The 12,973-nt window shown below is 38.3% G+C and overlaps 1 protein-coding gene across 1 annotated transcript; it reads left to right on the top strand.

The window, feature by feature from the left end:
- The first annotated feature begins 166 nt into the window (after positions 1 to 166).
- On the top strand, positions 167 to 12,837 carry rpe65a (retinoid isomerohydrolase RPE65 a). Its single transcript, XM_088347538.1, has 13 exons — positions 167 to 292; positions 1,712 to 1,794; positions 1,888 to 2,038; positions 4,438 to 4,545; positions 4,613 to 4,754; positions 6,135 to 6,282; positions 6,343 to 6,557; positions 8,427 to 8,566; positions 8,637 to 8,766; positions 10,077 to 10,191; positions 11,502 to 11,596; positions 11,672 to 11,783; positions 12,642 to 12,837. Exons 1-13 carry the CDS (start codon positions 282 to 284, stop codon positions 12,785 to 12,787), a joined length of 1,596 nt encoding a protein of 531 aa, XP_088203664.1. The 5' UTR covers positions 167 to 281; the 3' UTR covers positions 12,788 to 12,837.
- Positions 12,838 to 12,973: the final 136 nt, after the last annotated feature.

Here is a 12,973-nt window from a genome sequence, read left to right as displayed (position 1 = left end):
ACCTTTGGCCAAACTCCATTGTGACATTTGTAATTCTAAATGTTTTCGCTCCCAAATCCGGCTTCAAGTTGAGACATCGGACGACACAATGGCATTCTTGTTCACGCTTGCACCTGATTGGGTACAACCAAACAGGGGTTAAGGATTTGGTAGGGGGGCTTCACAACACAGCTTGTGAGAAGGCACAAGACCAATAAATAGCCCCGATCTGGCCTGAGAACACAACATTTGGACTTTAGGAGTATCACGGGGATTTTTTATCTCCGACATCAAGACGAGTCATGGTCAGCAGGTCAGTTGGAATTGGTTTTTACAGTAATTTTAATATTATTTCATTCAGTAAAATACTATTCTCCCTGGATATTTACATTTTCTACAATTGAAATGACACAAAATCTGTGGACTCTATTTGCTAATGTCATTGAGATATTTTCCTCTGCACTATTGTTGTAGCACACTTTCAACTTAGGCTAAGCACTACCTTGTAAAAAAGGGGTGACAAAGTCAAACTGATAGAAGAGCCCCCCAAAAATATTAGGCTGCTTGCTGAGAGCCGGACTGATCGAATGTTGAAACATTCTATAATGATGCAAATAGTCTAGTCCAGGCATTTCCAACCTTTTCAAAGCGCAAAGCTATATTTTGTTTCTAAAAAGTGCAAAGGACTACCGGTTTGATGGGTTTTCGAAGATAACATGTTATTACTATGTTGGTATTATGCTATTACTTCGATAATACCAGGTTGTAATTTTCAGAGGTTAGAATAGGCTCAGTTAATTACTAAACAGCATGCCAGTTAGAAATCAAATTCACGAGAAAATCCCAATCACCCATAGTATATTTTCAGAACCAGGGTACTCAGGTGGTCTGGGGAGCACCACGTTGGAGACCCCTGGTCTTCTGAAACCAATTGAACCTACTAACTAGCTAAATAGTAAAGGAATAGTTTTTTAGGACCATTTTAAATTTTCAACAGGCACAAAACAGAAATTTCCGCAATATAAAAATCAGCATTACCTGGATTTTACATTTAAAAAAAGGGGTCCCATTTGTTATTGCAACATCAGTTACAGCCTGGTCACCCTGGAAGGGGGATTACCTCATGTGCGGTCCCTTCTCAAGGTTCCTTGATTTTCCTCATGTTGAGGTTTTTGAGTTTTTCCTTGCCCTCATGTAGGTTTTAGATCAGGGGATGGTGTCAAAATAGTCTGTGGTTTGCAATAATCTGTGGTATGTGCAGCTCTTTAAGACTCTTTGTGATTAAGGGCTATGCAAATAAAAATGACTCGACTTATTCAGGCATAATTCACCTACATTTTATATACTGGCAAAAGTGGCCAAAAATCACCTAAAAGAATCAAACAATAGCCATTTTCTATCATTCACCAAACTTGTATAAAGTGTAAGAATTAACAACGTAAAGTAAAAAGAAATACACAATTCCTGGTGCATGATACAATAATGAATAAAGATCATCTCAGGGGGCAAAGACAATTTCCTCAGGGGCTGGGTGCAGCCCACAGGACTTAACTTAGACACTAGTTTGGTCAATATTAGCCTGTCTAACCTAAAATTCTTTTTTTTTAATGTAATTTTCTCTTTTAAGTCTCTTATAAAAGTTTTTTTCCTGGAGGATCACATCTAATCTCACTGTAAACATCGTTCACAACAATATTATCAATGACAATAAAGACAATTCTAATGGAAACAGGTTTGAGCACCCAGCCGGCGGCTACAAGAAGATCTTCGAGACATGCGAGGAGCTTGCTGAGCCCCTTCCAGCAACTGTCATAGGTTTGTTTTTGCAAAATTTACCAAGAGTAGCAAAAAGAAAATTAATGTATTAATGACAAACAGCATAAATGTCTTATGTGTCGCCCCCTTCAGGAAGGATTCCCTCCTTTCTGAGAGGAAGTTTACTGCGTTTGGGTCCGGGTCTCTTCGAGGTCGGGGACGAGCCCTTCTACCACCTTTTCGATGGGCAAGCCCTCATGCACAAGTTTGACTTCAAGAACGGACAAGTCACCTATTTTCGCAAGTATGATGCCTGGGGGATACTTGTCCTGTTTTGGGTCAAAGGTCTGAATAAAGATGACATGTTTTTCAGGAGGACAATGAAAAGAAATGTCAAATATTGCCAAAGTCCAGTAAAAATATACATTTATTGTGTAAATAAGTTTTTTTTTCAGTCACATTTCAAATTTGAAATAGTTATATGCTTATTAAAATAAAATAAATCCGATGATGTGGAAATGTCAAATATTGCCATCTTCTAACAGAATATTTATTCATTGTGAGAATAGTGTCAAGACCAGAACCGAAACAGGACCCAATTGCGTTACGTTTCTCACAAGTTTTATTAAAGGAAAGAGGAAGGGTTGCGGCTACGATCCGGCGTTCTCTAGGCGCGAGAAGCAAGCCACTCTCATACTCGGATTATGATCTGAACATGAAAGTGGATTTTCCATAGCGAGCGATGGCTGTGTCAAGGACGGAAAAACAGGTCGATAGCCGGGACAGGAGAGCAAAAACGTGGTCGGGGTCAGAAACGGGTCGTAGGCCAGAACGGGAGAGCAGACGTGGTTGGGATCAAAAACGGGTCATAAGTCGGGACGGGAGAGCAGACGTGGTCAGGATCAAAACGGGTTTTAGCCGGAGACAGACGGGAGCAAAAACAGGACAGGTGGGAGTCAGGGTCGAAAAGGCTTGCACCAAATTCTAATTAAGTGGTAATACCTAAAATATCTCAGAATTTAATCAATAATATTTAGTAGGAAAAGGATTTTACACATCAAAAAAAGTGTGGGTTTCCAATTAGATTGACACATTTTGAATTACCCCCCCCCCCCCCCCCCCCCAAAAAAAAAAAAAAAACAAACAAACATAGTTTTAAAAAAAAACAAGAAGGCACAATGTTTTGTAGGAAAAACAAAATCAAAAGTCTAAATAAAATAGCATTTGGTTTTAGAGGATAGCTGGTCATTGATAGGAGATATATTCAATTTCCTGTCATCACTAATGAATACGAGAATCAAACTTTGCCAAATTTTCAGTTTTTTTTTTTTTAGGATTGTACATTATATAAACAGATCCAGTACAATAATGTGTAAAAAATTGGGATTCGTCAAAGAAATAAATAAGATAACAAAAAATAATTCTTAATCAGACAGATACCAATACTCAACTCCTTATTAGTCAATAATTGTCAAGAACCGGAACTGGATCAGGACCCAAATGCGTGACGTTTCTCACACAAGCCTTTTATTTTACGGGAAAAGTGGAGTCATTCACGTTGGGCAGCACTCTGGCGTAGAATGACAGGAAGCCAGAGGCAGACGAGATCGATACCAATTGCCCGGGCAGTTGTCGGACAGATGGGGTCGATACTGGACAGGATTGATATAAAAACAGGATATCGAAATTAACCATGACAAACTAGACAGGAACGAAACTGGAAACCGATATTAAACAGGACAAAATAAACGGGAACAATACCGGACAGAAAATACCATCAGGAAACAGGACCGAGTCAAAACCCACGTGTTGCGGGACAGAGGTTCGTTGACAGACTGACTGAGCTTAGATAGAAGGAAAGCCAATCTGTCAACGAGCCGCAGCTGGCGCCACACAGGCGGGGCCAATTGGGCGCCACTGCAACCATGACAATAATATTTATCCATTATTTGCGTTGCTTATCCTCAGTAGGGTCGCGGGGGTGCTGGAGTATTCCAGCTGTCTTCGGGCAGTGGGCAGGGGACACCCTGAACTGGTTGCTAGCCAGTCACCAATATCTTATATAATAGAAATACTACCAGTACATAAAATTGTTTTGCCTAAGAAAAAAAATATCCATTTATTTCTTATTCATTTAGAAGATCTCCAAATCCCAATATAACTTTTTTAAAATAACATGAAAACAATTAAAAAAAAATCCATCTAGTTTTAATTTTCTTGTTTTTTTATTTAGTTACTAAAATACAGATGGTGGTATAAGTACTTGCTTATCCCTACAAAAACACTTTTTTTCAAAGTAAGTACTGAATCAGTTTTTTTTTTTTTAAGTGCATGTCTATATGACGATCACCGGTACTCTTCTGTCATGGAATCATTCAGAAAACAACAAATAAATGAAAGAAAAAACGGTAGAGGAAAAAAAATACTTCAAAGTACTCTAATTGCTGATGCCAACTTCTGGCTGAAATCATCATTTCAGCTCCTTTTGTTGCGCGTGCAAGTATGTGAAATTCTTAGATGCCCTCTGAAAAACACCTTTTTTATCATTTTGGGGTTAGGTTTGGCATTTGGACTGTATTTGGAACAATCCTTTTTTTACTTTCACGATTTTCCTCCTGGAATAAAAGAAAACCACGACCACGCTCGTGATATCACTACAGAACTGCATTCATTTTGCTCTGGTTTCTGTGCGTCCGTGTCCAGATTCGTCAAAACCGACGCCTACGTGCGGGCCATCACAGAGAAGCGTGTGGTGATCACCGAATTCGGCACCTTCGCTTACCCCGACCCCTGCAAAAACATCTTCTCCAGGTACCAGGAAAACATAAAACTTACCACTTTCTCTTTTGCTGAACGAGTATCTTACCGCTGTGTGTAGGTTTTTTTCTTACTTCAAGGGCGTGGAGGTGACAGACAACTGTCTGGTCAACGTTTACCCGGTGGGCGAAGATTTTTACGCCGTCACCGAGACCAATTACATCACTAAAGTGGACCCTGACACTCTGGACACACTGAAGAAGGTGCGCTCAGAGCTGCCATGAATCGTGTGGGGCATATGTCACTAACCTTTTTCAAGCTAAGAGCTACTTTGTAACTGATTAGCGCAATGAATACCAAAAAGATATGTATTTCAAAAATAACAACTTAAAATGTTATTGGGTTATTATCATGTTGTAATAATGTGATGAAGTGTTTGTTTAGATAGGCTCAGTCAACCACTAAAACATCTGCCTTGGAAAAAGACACTGAGTGGTTAAAATACATAACCATAGGCCAATTTCAAACATAATTTTTGAACAGTTGATTATGTAATTAAAATCACTAATCATAATAAAGGAACAATGTGTCTTATGTAGCACCCCCTAGCAGTAAAAAGAACAATTGATAAAAAAAAAAAAAACAATATTGACCTAAATAGGAAAATAATACATGAACTATCTCATATATATATATATATATATATATATATATATATATATATATATATATATATATATGAAACTCAAGAAATTTGTATTTATTTTACATAACATGAGGCTCATCGATAGGGAGCTGACATGATTGTCCGCCATCTTACTGCTACGGGGACCCCAAAAAAACAAAGTGTTTTTTTTTAAATCCTTGCTTTTTCTCCGTCAATTTTTCTAGTGTTTTATTTTCTTTTTTTGTTTTATTTTTTTTCTTTCTTTTTCTCTTTTTTAGTCATTTTGTCCTCCTTTGTCTCTTCTTTGTTTTCCATGTTCGTTTCTATTTTCATTTCTCTGCAGAAGGCCTGTCAAAAATGAAGAAAAATAGTGCAGTTTCGTCACTTTGAGGCGCCGTAGTTTGTAATCTTCCTTGTGCTTTGTAGCACTTGTTTTTGCTTGCACTACATAGTGGCATCCATATTACACAATCCCTTTAATGATTTCTCATTCCTCTGTCTGGTTGTCCTTGCATACCTTTTTACGCAGTTTATGTCATTAATTGATACAAACAGGTACATATATTTTTACAAATTCACATTTTTTTAAGGCAATGAGGTTACTAACATTTTTGAAGCTGAGTGCTACTTTTTAGTTACTGATTAGTGCAAATAACTGCCAGTTTGATATACATTTCTAAAATAGCAACTTTTAGGTTATTAATGTACTATGTTGCTACTATATTATGTTAATATCAGGTTGTAATTATTCAAGGTAGGGTTAAAATAGGCTCAGTCAATCAATAAAACCTCATGCAAGTTGGAAATCAAATTTCCTAGAAAATCACTACGAACCATCACCGGTGAGCTATTTTCAGAACTGGTCTACGTTGTACTCAGGGGGCCACCTAGTGCCCGTGCACAACACATTGGTGACCCCTGGTGTGGAGTCAATTAAGTAAAATTAAAGGTAAAAAAAAAAACCTGTCCCCTACAGGTGGACATGTGCAACTACATCAACATCAACGGCGTAACAGCACACCCTCACATCGAGCGGGACGGCACTGTCTACAACATCGGAAACTGTATGGGGAAGGGGGCCACCCTGGCCTACAACATCGTCAGGATTCCACCCACGCAAAAAGGTTGGACGTCTTCTTCGAGTGTCTCAAAGTTCAACATTTCTGACACGGGGTCCCATCTAGACAAATCGGACCCCATCGAGAAGTCCAGGGTGGTGGTGCAATTTCCCAGCGCAGAGAGGTTCAAGCCTGCCTACGTGCACAGCTTCGGCATGTCGGAAAACTACTTTGTCTTTGTGGAGACGCCGGTCAAGATCAATTTGCTCAAGTTCTTGAGCGCTTGGAGCATCAGAGGTTCCAACTACATGGATTGCTTCGAGTCCAATGAGAGCCAAGGGGTATGTCATGAAATAACACACGGACGAGACCCTGAAGTGCATAGCTTTAGATTTCGGTCGGGCTCTTAAAAAGACATTACTTGCAAAACACGCAAAAATGAAATATCACGTCATTTGATAAATGTCGGTCATAAAAAAAGGTTCCGCCGATAAAGTGTTACAGTATTCAGCTCGGGAACAGAATAATTTAGAATTACACGATTATTCAATTTTAAAAAGTTGTTACGTGACAAAAAAAAGTATTTTCGGATTTAAAAAAGTCCGATTTCGATGACAAAAAGTCGTAACTGGGAACAAAACTCGATTTTGTGAATCCGATCTGCCATTAATGAATGTTTTTTGTTATGTTCATAGCGAAAACTTTTCATATTTCTAAACTAATGTGATGTTATATATGGAACACAGAAAACACACAGTAAGTTTTTGTAACAAAGTGTTTCTTTTAAGTCTGATTTTATTTTTGAGGAAAAAAAAATACTTTTACTAGTTGTAATTCCTTCCAAAGACAAAAACATTGCGTCATTAAAACAATAAATTTTAATTTACAATTGATTCAAATTTTGATTAGAAAGAAATAAATGGCTTCACTTTAAAGATCTCATATTATAAAGAATCATTTTTATCATCAGAAAAAGTACATATTTAGTAAATGGAAAAAAGTCAGTTTCTATGACAAAAGGAGTTTTTAGTTAAAAAAATAAGCAAGATTTGTACAATTGGAAAGATTATGGGAATTTTCTAATAAACATTTCATGTAAAAGTAATTGTTTGAAGTCATTTACAATTATGATTACTTCTGCCACATTATTATAAAGAAATCTGCTTATCCTGGTTGTCAGTATTACTATTACTTTGCAAAGATACAGTAAGTCACAAAAGTGAGAACACTCCTCACATTTCTGCAGAGATTTCATCAAAATGTTTTGTAAAACATCACTGAAAAAGATCGCTTTGACATAATTTAAAAAAGTATGAATAAAAGGCCATGGCTTAATGGAAATATATCATCTGTTCTGATGAGACAAAGATTCATTTATTTAGCTCAGGTGGTGTGTGGCTTAACCTGGTGAGGAATACAAACATGTTTGTCAAGCATGGTGTTGGGAATGTCATAATTTGGGGCTGCATGAGTGCAACTGGAGTTTGACTTCTTTTAGGAAAACATGAACTCAAACATGTACTGTGAAATACTGGAGCATTGATTGATCCCCTCCCTCCAGAAACTAGGTCGCAGGGCAATGTTCCAGCCTGACAATGACCCCAAATACAGTTCTAAGATGACCAAGGCATTTCTAAGGGGATAAGGGTAAAGGGAAAGGTCAGGCCAAGCATGTCTAAAGATCAAAACCCAAGAGAACATCTTTGGGGCCTACTAAAGTGGAAGGTGGGGAAACACAAGATCTTGAATATCCCCCAGTCCATTCATGTTGTCATGGTGGAGCGGGAGAACATTCCAGTGGCAATTTCTGAGGCTCTGTGAAATCCATGGCCAGGAGGTTTAAAGTGGTTCTGCAAAATCATGGTGGCCACGCAAAATATTCATCTTCACTCACTTTTACTTAAGGGTGTACTCACTTTTGTAAACAGAGGTTTAGCTACTAAGGGCTCTTTGTTTTTTTGAAGGGAAAAATAAATTTACACAGCTGTAAAAGCTTTACACAGGCTACCTTTCATTGGGTCAAAGCAATGTTTCTTCAGTGTTGTTCAATTAAACATAATGATGAAATCTCTTTACTCAATTTTGTGACATACAATCCTTCTGTCGTGGTTGACTTTGCCATTTTAATATTAGAAAAAAAGAAGACTATGTTTGGCTTTTGTTGTGCTAATAAGTCGATGCTAATGCTATCATTTCAATATGGGCCACAGACGTTATTCCACATTGCCCGAAAAAATCCAGGTGAGTACATCGACCACAAGTTTAAGGGGGCGCCGATCGGGATGTTCCATCACATCAACACCTACGAGGATGACGGCTTTGTTGTGTTTGACCTATGCGCGTGGAAAGGGTAAGACGCCAAAATGGTCGCAGCGCCTTCACTCCCACAATAAACTCACCCTCCTACATGTTTGCTGCAGCTTTGAGTTTGTGTATAACTACCTCTGGCTGGCCAACCTGAGGGCCAACTGGGACGAAGTGAAGCGGGCGGCCATGATAGCGCCACAACCCGAAGTTCGCAGATACGTCATTCCTTTGGACGTCCACAAGGTCTGTTGTGATGACTGATGCCTGGAAAATATGCCCACTGGATGACTTTTGGGTGATGGATTTTGTCTGTTCCGTTTTAGATACGATTTACCGTATATGCTCGCATATAAGCCAAATTTAAACCAATAAAATAAAATACTTAAGTCAGTAGGTCGGGTTAAAGTGGGCCCATTAAACAAAATAAACACATCGGGCCGTAAGACAGGCACAGCCACTCAAGAAACACAAAAGCACACAGCTGTGCAATGTCCTCACTCTCCCCTCTCGCCTGATCTGTTCTTCCTGGTCAGTCTATCTGTGCTGTCCCGATTGTGATTGAGAGAGATCACATCTCATTTTATTGTGATCAAGTGTGTTTCATTGCCTTATTTTAGTGAGTAACAACGAAAAGGGGAAAACAGTGACTACAATCACATCGAAGAAAAAAAATGTGCAAAATATGAAAATTTTTTGGGAGTGTTTTTTTGAGCTTAAAGTTACAGTAAATGGTTTAAAATACTGGTAGTTTTAATTCTATCTTTATTACCAGTATATTAACCCTTATATTCTACACAATAGAAAATAATTATCATTGTTTTGGTACTCATTTTACAAATATTTTGGGTAAATAATTATTTTAGCATGTGGCTATTTTAAAGTAGTTTTAGGGGGTAAGGCTTACATGTGATGTACGTTTATGAGTGTATATATACATCCATCCATTATCTGCACCGCTTATCCTCAGTAGGGTGCTGGAACCTATCCCAACTATCTTCAGGCAGTGGGCAGGGGACCCCCTGAACTGGTTGCCAGGGCACACAGAGACAGACAACTCACTTGCTCATTCACACCTAGGGACAATTTGGACCGGCCAATTAACCTGACATGCATGTTAATTGCATGTCCGGAGTGCCCGGAGGAAACCAATGCAAGCACGGGGAGAACATGCAAACTTCACACAGGAAGGTTGGATCGCATGACCTCAGAACTGTGCCGCACACGCACTAACCACTGTGCCGTCGAGCTGCCTGAGAGTATATGTGATAGTCCAAAAATACATCAATTTGAGTTATATTTTTACTCATCCACCATCGGCCAAATTTAGTCTAAAAATTGTCTTTGTTGAGTTTACCTCATTAATGTGGTCAAAATTTAGCCACCAATTAATAAGTCTTTCCAACAAATTAAGGACGTCTTTTGGACGAAACCATGGCATTTATCTTACGTCTTTTCAACCAGTTTTAGCTGTCTGGGGAGCATATTTGAGAAAGAATTTCACAGTGCCCAAAATGTTGGTAGATCTCTTTTTTGTTGACTTGTATGTGATGCAGGAGGAGCAAGGAAAGAACTTGGTGAGCTTGCCTTATACGACAGCCACGGCGGTCATGCATGCCGACGGGTCCATCTGGCTGGAGCCGGAGGTGCTCTTCGCTGGGCCTCGTCAGGGTATTGGATCATGTCCATCATTTCTAAACAAACATGTAAAAACAACTATGGAATGTATATAAAAAAACATTCAGGACTGGGATTGATTCTTAGCAATCGGTCAAAAATCCAGTGCAATAGCGACTTGTTCCATAGATCCTGTACATCGTTACAGAGTGTAGTAGTAGATTGCTGTGCTACCAAAATTGTTGCACCCCAACCGTACACGTTGCCAGGCTGTTACATGCTACGGTGCGAGACGTCCATTTCCACAAAAATGAGCACCTGGACGCAAATCTAGAAATTCGTAATTCGGCTGTTTCCTGTTCATTATCTGTCAAAAAACTGTAAATTATTTTCAATTATTGTCTTAATCAGTTTACCAGTATACCACGGCAATATTTATGTGCTCAGGAAGGTTCCATAGTTAAAATGAGATTTAAGCTTGAAATGAACAATAAGTTTGCCAATTTAAGCTATGTATTTCCATAATTTACCGGATAAAATATGAAAAAGTAGTAAAAAACAAAATCACATATAAATTTATTCAGAAAATTATTTTACCGTAAATGCTACTACCAATTGAGCTATGGCGTGCAATTAATAATTCCTATTCAAGACAATTGGATAAGGACAACTTCATGTCGTCAATTTAGGATATATAATGCTCGTTGAATATCAAATGAAGTTGAAGCTTGAAAATAGTTGTTGGCAGGTATATTTTGTACAAGCAGAGATATTCTTGAATAAAAGTATGCCTGTGCACCAAAAAAATTGAGCAGTCATCATGCAAACTAAGTGAGCCAAAACAATATTTCCTGTAAAGTTCAAAATAGTCAAACACGAGTTGAATTTCCATATTTCCTGGATTCTAAACTTCATCCGGTGTACATCCCACAAGGCCAAAAATGCATATTTAGTTAGCAAACTAGATCACTTCTTATCTCTGATGAAGAGTCATATTCTACGCCAGATGCAGGCATCTTTACTAAAAAATAGCATTGTTTCATTTTACGACAGAAACTAGCTTCTTCTACACCATAAAACAACTTATCTTCACCCTGAAAAGGTAGTACCCGGTAGTTTTCATTTACATCAAAAATTACCATAACCACTTCTTGTATTGCAAGAACTAGTGTCATCTTCTGCGCGGGAAATACATTGTGACCTAAAGTCCACTTAGGTTTTTTTTTCATTTATGCCTCTTCAGCTTGATTCAACCTACAGTTTGGCAAATACCAAAACCAAAATTAGGGATCACACACCTGAATTACTATCTTCATTATGATTTATATGTCAAACACACAATGCCTTCTACTTTGCATTTGTAGCATTTGAGTTCCCTCAGATCAACTATGAAAAGTACGCAGGGAAGAACTACACGTATGCTTACGGCCTGGGTCTCAATCACTTCATCCCAGACCGGGTGCGTATACGCCCAAATGGTGTGGTTACATTCTCTTCAACTGCATATTTCACTTTGGCTTTCCTTTGCATACAGATCTGCAAGTTGAACGTTAAGACCAAAGAGACCTGGACTTGGCAGGAACCGGAATCGTATCCGTCGGAACCGCTCTTTGTGCAAACCCCTGATGGTGTGGATGAGGATGACGGTGGGTCATGATTGATACTGGGATGTTGATCAATTTTTATTGGCAAAAGTGTATGTTAGCTTCTTTCATTAACTGCTACATTTATTTATTAAAAAAAACCTGCAATACATCGACTCAATTCTAAGAAAAAATATTAAATAATGTGCTGAAGAATGTATATTTAAATTACGCTTGGGGTAATGTATGCGAGTGGAAAATATATTTTTGGGTTCAAATTTCCTAAATGATATTTCTTCTCAAACAGTTAGAGCAGGGGTCACAAACCATTTTTGTGATGTTTTAGTTAGTATTTTTCCAGGGAAATTCTTAAAAATAAGCAAATATTAATAAACAAAGAAGCGGATATGAAAGGGCATAATGCTCAATTGATGTGTTATTTTTCGGTTCCTTGTAAATTAGAATTATCACTGGGATATGACATGTAGTATACAAAAAAATTATAAACAGAACATAATATTGGTTACTGGTATCAGAATTCAGAATGCAGAATCCTCCTATAAAAGAAAAAAATAATCCGTTTGAGTCAGTCTTCACCATAAAGCCCTTTTTGCATGTATTCAATACGGCGTAAAACTCATTCTACCACTTTTAATTGTGAGCATGAAAACAAGTTGTACTCACCATTTGAATCGGGTCGGTTATGGTGACTTTGATGCATGTCTCTTGCCACAAATTTCCCATTAGGTAAGCCTTAAAAGATGTTCACGATTGTCATTTTTAACATAGAAGTTAAAACTTTACTGAATATTTGTACGCTTACCCGAGTTTGTGTCTGGAAGGGTGAGTATCTTAAGGCAAAAACTGCAACAAGGTTTTCGTCTGAAATCATCTAAACTTCAAATCATGACATTCGCCCAGGTGTTCTGCTGACCATCGTGGTAGCCCCCGGCTCTCAGAGACCGAGCTTTCTCCTCATCCTCAACGCCAAAGACCTGTCGGAGATTGCCCGGGCCGAGGTAGAGTGTACCATACCAGTCACCTTCCATGGAATGTACAAGCCCTGATGACCACCATTTTACTTCACATACAAAATAAAAGTTTTCTCTGGACTGTTTATTTTTCTTATTTTCTTTAAGTAGGATTTTCTTCCCGTCGAGTCAGACATATCTTAAAAAAACACATTGTTCGGATATTTGCTCGGATTATATGTCACCATAGAAAATCAGCCTTATTAGCAAGGTTCTAAAATC

This window comes from Urocampus carinirostris, chromosome 1 (genome assembly GCF_059441175.1).
Source record: "Urocampus carinirostris isolate Australia breed hairy pipefish chromosome 1, RoL_Ucar_1.0, whole genome shotgun sequence".
Classification (NCBI taxonomy): Eukaryota; Metazoa; Chordata; class Actinopteri; order Syngnathiformes; family Syngnathidae; genus Urocampus; species Urocampus carinirostris.
The sequence above is the reverse complement of the archived record's forward strand: the minus strand, read 5'-3'. Positions and strand labels throughout refer to the sequence as shown.

Coding starts and splice junctions, on each gene's coding strand:
- rpe65a (XM_088347538.1), top strand. Junction 4,755..6,134: donor CTCTGGACACACTGAAGAAG/GTGCGCTCAGAG, acceptor TGTCCCCTACAG/GTGGACATGTGCAACTACAT. Junction 8,767..10,076: donor TTCCTTTGGACGTCCACAAG/GTCTGTTGTGAT, acceptor TATGTGATGCAG/GAGGAGCAAGGAAAGAACTT.